The sequence below is a fragment of the Pteropus alecto genome, unplaced genomic scaffold, assembly GCF_000325575.1.
Source record: "Pteropus alecto unplaced genomic scaffold, ASM32557v1 scaffold194, whole genome shotgun sequence".
NCBI lineage: Eukaryota > Metazoa > Chordata > Mammalia > Chiroptera > Pteropodidae > Pteropus > Pteropus alecto.
In genome coordinates this window covers 488,728-498,068 of record NW_006436281.1, presented here as the reverse complement: position 1 = coordinate 498,068, position 9,341 = coordinate 488,728, and the positions used below count along the sequence as shown (strand labels likewise).

At 39.2% G+C, this 9,341-nt stretch overlaps 1 protein-coding gene across 2 annotated transcripts in view; it reads right to left on the bottom strand.

Annotated features, from left to right (window-relative positions):
* Positions 1 to 8,670, bottom strand: part of LOC102879834 (zinc finger protein 227-like) — an 18,443-nt gene extending 9,773 nt beyond the window's left edge. The window contains exons 1-5 of one of the 2 annotated variants that reach the window (XM_015589313.2): positions 8,594 to 8,670; positions 7,987 to 8,033; positions 4,574 to 4,632; positions 2,694 to 2,820; positions 652 to 2,060 (exon numbers count right to left, since the gene is read on the bottom strand). In XM_015589313.2, the coding sequence (XP_015444799.1) occupies positions 2,029 to 2,060; positions 2,694 to 2,820; positions 4,574 to 4,632; positions 7,987 to 8,033; positions 8,594 to 8,631 (303 nt within the window). In that variant the 5' untranslated portion in view covers positions 8,632 to 8,670 and the 3' untranslated portion in view covers positions 652 to 2,028. Of the gene's footprint in view, positions 1 to 651; positions 2,061 to 2,693; positions 2,821 to 4,573; positions 4,633 to 7,986; positions 8,034 to 8,593 lie in introns of those variants that run through there. The other variant, XM_015589312.2, reaches the window with a different exon arrangement.
* Positions 8,671 to 9,341: the final 671 nt, after the last annotated feature.

Here is a 9,341-nt window from a genome sequence, read left to right as displayed (position 1 = left end):
GGCTTATCTTTTTCACCACATATGAAGTTCCCTGGTCTATCTACTGACAGAAACCAGGGGTGGTCCATTAAGCTCTCAACCACTTAGTATTGATACCCATTTAAAACAAAGTTACTGGCCTTTGACATACTATTTAAATCATTTTCCAAAAGTTACATGTTTCTTCTACCACAATACAGGATCGGCAAGGACAAGTATTTTGGAGTGCTCACAGCTTTACTAGTGCCTGGCAGTTAGTAAGTACTCAAGAAATGAATCAGTTTGATTGCTAGGATTCTCTATAACTTCAAATAGAGAATCCCAGCTTAACTCTGAGCCAAGTTATAGAAGCGATAGAGCTTTTACAAGGAAGGTATCTGAAATAGGAAAAGGACTGGAAAATGCCCTTTGGTGAGAAGCTGAAAGGCTGCACCCGAGACAGTGGTACACCAGAGAGCTTAACGCTGAGGAGAAAAGCACAGATGCCAAGAATCACTTGGGGTGAAAGGAAAGCTTGAAGACCAGGATCCTTCTGACGCTTCTGTACTGTCTCTCTAACATGCTTTTACTTTCCCAAGTAGGAATCAAAATTTAGAGGCTAAGGAAAAATGCTGTCTCTTTGAAAAAAAGTGTGGGAAAGTTTTGGATATAGGTACACTGGCCTTTAACAAATATGATTTCCAAAGTGAGGGTGCAGTTTATTAGACAGCTGTGAAATAAATTCAGTAGCTTGTGGTTAAGTAGTTACAAGAAACAGACTAGAACCTATCAGAAAATCATTACAAGCAGTAAAGGTTTCACGACATGAAATGCTTTCTAAAGTCATACATAAAAACCTACACATAAGTGATAAGGAAATAGATTTTTTTTTCCTTCTGTGGGGAAAGTTCCTAAGAATTGGACATAAGAATTCTGATTCAAAGAAATATTACCTCCCTGCAAATGAATATGCTCTGCTACTAAATGGCTCAAAGAAAGTCACAGGGGAAGCTTGTTACTCAGTTTGGTTAAACTACAATGTTACAGGTCTGCACCGACCTAATTAGATAGTAAGTTGTGCGCACGCACACCCACACACACCAATGGGCGCCTGAGAATTAGAACTAGGTTAGAAATTCATGTGAAGACAAACAAGTTTTGCAATATTCCTTATTTAGATTTGTTCACCACCTATTAGCTATTTCATGAAAGACAGATTTCTCTGTTCGCTACCTCATTCACTTATTCAACAAATATCTACAGAGCCCTTGCAGGTACCAGGACGATTCTAAGCACCGAGGACAGAAAAACAAACAAAAAGACAAAATTACTTCAATCCTGGAAATTCCTTCAATCCTTCACTGCGGGGAGAAAGGCGATAAATGAGTGATCAAAAATACATGTGAGGTTGAATGATCAATGCTTAGATACAAAATCAGGCTGAGCACTGAAAGTAAAGAGGGGATCATATTTCCAAAAGGGTTGTCAGAGGACAGCCCTTTCAGGACATTAAAACCGAGTGACCCGAAGTAAAGAAGGGGCCTGAAGGATTGTAGATGAAAGAATATTCCAGGCAGAGAGAACAAGTAAAGGTATCTGAGGCAGAAGCATCCTTGGCAGGTCTGAGAAACAGCAGGACAATGCAGATGGAAAAAACAGTAAGAGGGAGAGGATTGGAGATGTACTCAGAGGCACTGGGGGACAAACGGCAGACCACAGAGGCCCCTAGAAGCCACTTTACGTGGGTTTTACTCTAAGTAACATAAGCCATAAGAGAATATTGAGCAGAGGAATAAGATAATCTGATTTAAGATTACAAAGGATCATTCTGGCTGCCACTCAGAGAACAGACCATAGAAGGGCACAGGTGGAAGCGGGCAACCAGTATGAAGGCTGCTGCAATAATCCAGGAGAGATTTGGCAGATTGGACTGCGTGAGGCCCTAGTGGTGGCGAGAAACAAAACAGATGGACAGTTAACTACGAGAACTCACAATTGCTAGTTTTTACCTAATTTTTTCTCTATCTGGGGTGATGTCTTCATCATCCAAAGCCTCTCTTCTCTTTCTATTTATGATATATCTTGTCTGAAATATTGATATCCTGAGAATATGTGAAGTCACAAGTTTCAAAAGAACACAATGAAGCTATAATTTACTGGAAATTTCAGTTTCAATTGCATATTCAAGATGTTGAAAGAATTGTTTTCAAAAATCTTTTATCGTGACTTACTGAAGAAAGAGCATTTACTTCATGACTCAGACACATATGCATAAATATATCTTACTAAAACAATGGTTGAATGACTCATTTCTAAACTATGTCTATTTTCATTAAATCTCCTCCCAGTGGTTCTCACACCACTCATGGAATTGGCCAGTTTTTCTGCAATGTATGGTATTCTTCCCCAGGAGCTGTGATATTTCCTACTCTGTTATACTCCATTGAAAACTGTTAGTAGGATTCAATAAATTGGTTTTATAATTCACTAACAGGACATGAGTGAAATTTTAAAAAATACATAAAGTACAGCAGTATGCTGTCCATTTGGGTTACTTCTTTACTTTTTTTTTTTTCTTTTTAACAAAACACAGATGAAAAAGACTAGGAATTTCCTTCTCTTGTAGCCTACAGGCATTGTGAAAGTCTGGTCTCCAAACTCAGGGAACCATATCAAGAGCCCCAAAGCCTTAACTCCAAGGTCACAGAAACACTCCAGAGGGCGCCTGTCCTCACCCACTGAGACCAGGTTCCTGAAGTTCTCCAGCATCACATCCTGGTACAGCTTCCTCTGGGCGGAGTCCAGCAGCCCCAGCTCCTCCTCGGTGAAGGCCACAGCCACGTCCTTGAACGTCACTGCCTCCTATGCCAAACACATACACCTCAATCTTACACCCAGTGTTCACTGGGAGAGGGGTGGCACTGAGGATGGGTGGGAAGCGGCTCTGGCCCCCGAGTGATCTGCAGACCTCCCAGCACCCTCCTATCCTGTCAATGGCACATGCTGCTTGCCTCAGCCTCACTAGAAGCACTGCTCTGAGAAAGGAGACTCTGTATGTTTATCTGGCGCTCTCAGTGAGCTGTGTTACAAGTAAACTCCCTAGAATTCTAAATGCCACATCCTGACTAAAAAGGTTCTACTTTTTACTTAATATTGCCAATTGCCCCAGAAACGGTTTCCAATTTCGTCCCAACGGTGTTTGTCAGCACCCACCTTTCCACTGAGGAGTACCGTTATACATGGAAATAAACGGAAAAGGCTTGCCAGGTCTCTGAACAAGACTGTTCCCTCCTGTCTCTGTCCTGCACTCGTGTACAATATTCTGACTTGGTTTTCTGTGTGAACTTGAGCAGGTTCCTTATTTTTCATAATCCACTTTCTTTATATTAAAAATTAAGATGAAACCAAAAACCTCTTCATAAAATTGTTCTGAAGTGTCAATGCAGCGACAAGTCCTCTAGTACCACTGAACTTTTTAAACTTAGGTTATCTATAACTTTCATTTAAGAAAATAAACAAAGAAAAAATAAATAAAGTACACATAGGGTATGACTCAGGCACAGAGGAACAGAATATAGTTCTTGTATGAGGAAACTTCTAACTATATTTTTTTCTGTGTGAGGCAGCAGTTTAATCCTGAGGCACTGCACCAAATTTGAAGATTCTACCAAAAAAATATCCGAGGTACCACATATAAAATATAGTTTTACTCATTTTGAATACTCAGTATGTTAAGGACATAAAGAGGCAGTATTTTTTCAGAACTGATTTTTTGAGGAAAAGATTAAATGCAGGAAAACTGTACTGTAGTGCTCCTAAAACAGTAAAGGATCCTAAACTAATGTCTATGAATAGAAAATTGTTTTAAAAATAGGTACGTAAATTTGATGGGAACATAATATAGCAATTTAAAATGAATATTATATAACATTAAATGCAAAAACCAAGTTGTATCTATGTTCTGAATACAAATACATAGTATGAATACATATAATGAAAAGATTATGGAAATATCAAAGCAGCTAATTTGGGGAAGTAGTAAAGATGTTTTTCATTTCTATTAATTTTTCTTAGTGAAAATAAAAGATGAAATAAAACGAAAATGAAAACTAAAAGTAATTAATCTTAAAAAAGGTAAAATAAGCATCTCACATACTCAACAGTTCCTCAAATGCTGTTACTCTTGGTGAAAGAGAAAAACTTGTGTCCAATCTCTCCAGTACCGAAACAGCATTTTTTAACCCATTTCCTCTTTGTCCCAGGAATACCCACTGGGGACGCTTGCAGTTGAGTTTACCCTGAGATAATTTATGGATTACATTCCTAACCTCACTCCAAAAAATATCTCACTTTTATTAATTATTATTTTCGCATCACTCTAGTATACCGATAATCTTTGGAAACAAATGACATCATTCTGTTCATAGCATTCTGTTTTTAGGAGTGATATTTCCACTTACAAAATATGGTAATTTTCGATCACTAAAAATGTCAAATCCTAGAAAACGTAGCATTCTTACGCTTGATGTCAAATTACAGCTGGAAGCAAGCTGCACTTCTGTTTTTTTTTCTAAACAGGACAGAGGTTAAAGCAAGAAAGGCAAGCCCTACTCACCTTGAACATGCTCATTTTTTCTTTTTCCTTCTTCGGAAACAGAGTCCTAGGAAGGCAGACTGGGAAAAGAGAAAGAAGTCAATAGAAACCGGTCAAGTATGTCACCGATCCACGTGGCTGCATGCTGTGAATTCCCAAAGATGCCTGGTCCCCAACATCTACATGCAGCTTGAGGTACAGAACTTGGCATGGATGCCAGATGCCCATGCTATCCCTTTCACTAGTAGTTCAGGAAATACTCTGCCCAACCACACACAGTGGCCCCACCACCAGAGTGCCCGTAGCTTCAACAGTAGTAATTCTTACACTGGATATGGTATAAATTGAGACCTAAAGAAGGTAGACTCTGGAGTCAATGTGCATGGGTTGAAATTCTGGCTAGGCTATTCTCTAGCAGTGTCGTCTGGGGCAAATCATTAACACCTCTTTGCTTCAATTCTGTCATCTACAGGCTGGTGAGAATAATTGCATCGACCTTATGGGACTGTCATAAAATAGAAAGACCTTAGAACATTGTCAGGGTTTCTTATTTCTTTGCCATTGCAGCAAAGTATATGTTATTCCATAGTTAGAAATTACTCTGATAAATGTTGATTTCTACCAACAGAATATTGTAAGATACATGGATTTCACAGGTTGCTGCTCTGTCATGTTAGAAACTCTTATAAGTTCTGAAAAATCTCTGGTGTAGTCTTTTTAATAATTTGTTACCTCAATAATAATATTTGACACAAAACTTTTTATAAATAATACAAAAATGTGTGATGTTTCTTTAAAGCAGTAAGTGCTCTTTTCACAAAAATACAGAGAAGCAAAGAAAACTAATTAAGACCTATGATTCTGCAACAATTAAAAAAAATGTGTGCCACTCCATAGCTAATTTAAATTAAAAAGACAGGAATTTGCGCTATAAATATATTGTCATAAATATGACAATGTGTAAGAGTGAATTGGTGAGAAGAGAAAACTCTTAGAACACTGTCATGGTAGAATGCAAACTAACAGACGTAGAATGAAAAACAGAAAATCATCCAAGGGAGGCTAAAAATTGGAGAAAATCTGGTGAGGAATAAGATAATCTCAAAGTATTAACTGCAAAAGGAACATCAGTAACCTAGCAGACACCTTAACCAAGAAAAGTAAGTTGAGACCACCAATTGGACAAACCAACGTATGCTGCATACGATGCACTGAGAAGGGTCCCTCAATACTGCTTTGGCATCCTTGCTGATAATGCTGAGCCTGAATCTAATCGTGAGGAAATCTCAGATAAACCAGAGGGATAGTCTACAAAATAATTTGCCGATACTCTTCAAAACTGTCAAGAGTAAAAAAGAAAAAGTGTGATGAATTGTTCTAGATTAAAGGAGACTAATGAAACAAAAAAACAAGTGCAATGCATGTAACTGGACTGAATCTTGAACTGGAAAGAAAATTGCTCTCAAAGATTTTATTGGGAAAATTGAAAAAATTTAAATACAAACATTGGATTAGACGACAGTGGGTTATCAATGTGATTCCATTTTGATCACTGTCTGTACCTTGCTCTAAAATGGTTCAGGAAAAAAAAAACCACCCCAAATATGTAAGTACGATGAAACTGTGAAAGAAAAAAAATAGCTAACAAGCTAACTATTGCAACAGCTAGAAACTGACATTTTCAACTGATGAACAAAAATCAGACAGGAACATTCATGATCATAGCAAAAAAGAAAATTACAAGACACTGCATAACAGAGACAAAGACATTCTACAGTGACAAAAATAGCCAAAGAACTGCCCATCCCAGCTAATTAATGTGAGCACTTGTTAACAGTGACGACTCCCGTCTCTTTATTTCTTCCATCTACTAGATAAAAATTCTTGCAGTAGTCAGTTATCAAATCGCTTCTGCTTCTTGACAGCATCCAACCCAAAAGAAACCTTCACTGCCTAAAACTCTCCCCAATTCAGCTAACACAAGCCAAACGCAATAAGCATAATCACCTCTTCCCAAGACACTCAATGGTTACCCATGGAATGTGGGTTTCCTTGCTGCAGCAAGCTAAAACAAAGCTAACTTTGATTACAGGTATGTTCCTGACGGTATCAGGCTGATAGTCATCAACAGATCAAGTAGGCAAAACATAGAGAATCTGGGTAGAGTATACATAAATTCCTTATACTATTTTTGCAATTTTTCTTTAAGAATAAAATTATATTTAAAGTTATAGAAATTAGGAAATAGTCATAGTGATAACACACAATAACAATAATTCTGATGACGACAGCAAGTGTCTAACGTTAACTGTAACTATTAGTCGATCTTCACACTTCCAGCAGAAGTCTTCTAGTACAAAATATGGTAATGAGTCCACTCCCCAAAGTTTGAGAGAAATATATCTTTGTGACTGCTAATTCCATTTTGTCTCTAGATTTACCAGCTAGCTGCCTTCTGCTCATGTCAGGATTTTGCAAGGAGACCTAACAGTTAACAATAATTAATATGTGTGTGTAGGGGGAGAAATCACTGAACTGAGTAGAACTCTGAGGTACCCAACTGCTTTATCTGTGACAGCTGGCACAGTTAATTTTCTAGACCTCCATTTCCAGATGAGAACCTTTCCAGGGCTTCTCGAATTTTCCTGTATGCAGGAATAACTTCAGGATCTTGGAATACAGATTCCTGGGGTCATCTGCAGAAATTCTAACTCAGGTCTTGGATGAGGCTCAAGGATGGGCATTTCTAGCCCCGTGATGCCAACACTGTTGGTTTGTAGACTACAATTTGAGCAGTACTGCAATGCATCATCAGTCCTAAAGAAAACAGCATCCACTAAACAGAAATACATGATAAGGCACTAAAACAGGATTATCTTTACATCTTAAGGTTATGGATAACTTAAATTTTTCTTTACGTATTTCTGTACTCTCTGAATTTCCTATTATGATTATGTTACTTCTAAAATATAAATATTACCTGAAATACAATATCAAAATAGTTGAAAAAACTATTTAAAAAACTCACAGAATAGCCTAAGCCTTGCTCAAGATTCCCACAATCAAGTCCCAAACTACTTTCCCAGTATGATTCCAGACAGTTCCCATGCTCGAGAATATACCAGAGATTAATGAACTCAGGTCCTGGCCTCAGATTAACTAAGTTCTAGCCCCATCTCTGCCTCCTACTAGCAGGGAAACCATGCACAAACAGGTTACATCCCCTGCATCTCAGTCTCATCTTTAAAGTAGGGAAACTAACAACATCACCGCACAAAACCATCCTGTGATGGAAATGTGTCCATTTGTATAAGATTTTAAAATAAAACTTAGCAACTAAGGCTTAGTTACAATCATTACATGTCCAAGTACATCTCCCACTCGTTCTCCAATTTATGTGAATACTTAGCAGAAAAACGCCAAGTCCTACTCACGTGGGCCTGTTTTCTCCTCCTCCGTGAAGTATTTTGAGATCTCAGAGCTGAGGAAGGAAAGAAAGTTGTGAAATACCAGGATTGTGTTTGCATCCCTGAAAAATCATTCTTGATACCAGCTAGGAGCAATCCTTTCCTGACAAAAAATGGCAGGAGTCCAGGACAATTCAGCTTCTTGGGCTCACAGAATCTCACCGCGAGCTGTTCGTTTCTCAGAGAATTATAGTAGTATTAACAACAATCCATGTACCAGGAAGTTTTAAACCTTTCACTTGTACTATCTCTTTTCCAAAACATTCTATTAGGAATGTATTAGAGAAATATTACTTTTCTTTCCCTTTTACAGAGCAGCAAGCGAAGGCACAGGATAGTTAAGTAACCTGCACATGTGCCACCTACAGCTTGGCGGTGCAGAGCCTGGGAGACCCTCAAACCCCACGGTGCACCACCGAACCTGCCCTATCCCGGGGACGTCGCAAACGCAAAGTTCGGCCCTGGGGAACTCAAATCGCCACAACAGCCCTCTAACCTCTACTTTTATCTGCTCCTCCTCTGTCTCCCCAAATGAGAAGCCAGCAGCTGTTGGCCCCAGGCGCAATTTGGGTACCTTTGAATGGGTCGTGAAGAGCGGAACTGAAACAACATAACCAAAAAAAGATGGCTGCCTCATCGGCCTCCAAGGCCGGAAGTAACTGTGACAACCCAGGACTCCTCTACTACATTTCCCAGAATCCCCAGCACCGCCTTCCCTGAAAGGAAGTGCCTGCGACTATCTAGAGCTCTTAGACCTACACTTCCCAGAACTCCGCGGGGAAAAGTTTACAGCCGGGCCTCCCTGGAGCTGCAGGTTACGGGACCACACGGAGCGCTGGACTGCATATCCCAGAATGCCAAGGGGGATAACCAGCGACAGCATAGCCTCATGGACTGGAGTACCCCAGTGGAAAACCTATAAGTACCCAACTGCTTTGAGCTCTTGGTTTTCACTTCCTGGAATCCTCAAGAAATTCTCAAGCCAATGTCGGCCTTAGATGAGTGTAAACTCTGTTCATTGAGTAGCCGAGTAACACTTTAGACAGGTTCGAGGAGCTAAGCGACATAAACATATTGCCTACCACAGAGACTTCTGGGTGAACTCCAAAGAGCGTCACCATATAAATAAGAGCAAAAGGGAATTGGGCTTTTTTTGACAAGGACTGAGGACGAACGTTAAGTCACCTTAATGCTTGAAATTGTATAAAGATGAATGTGTTTCGTTAGGATCTTACGGCCCTTTCAGAAGCAAATAAAAACCTTTTTTAGAGAAAGATGCCATCATTCTAAGCCTCAAATTACTTCTATAATTATAAATTTGT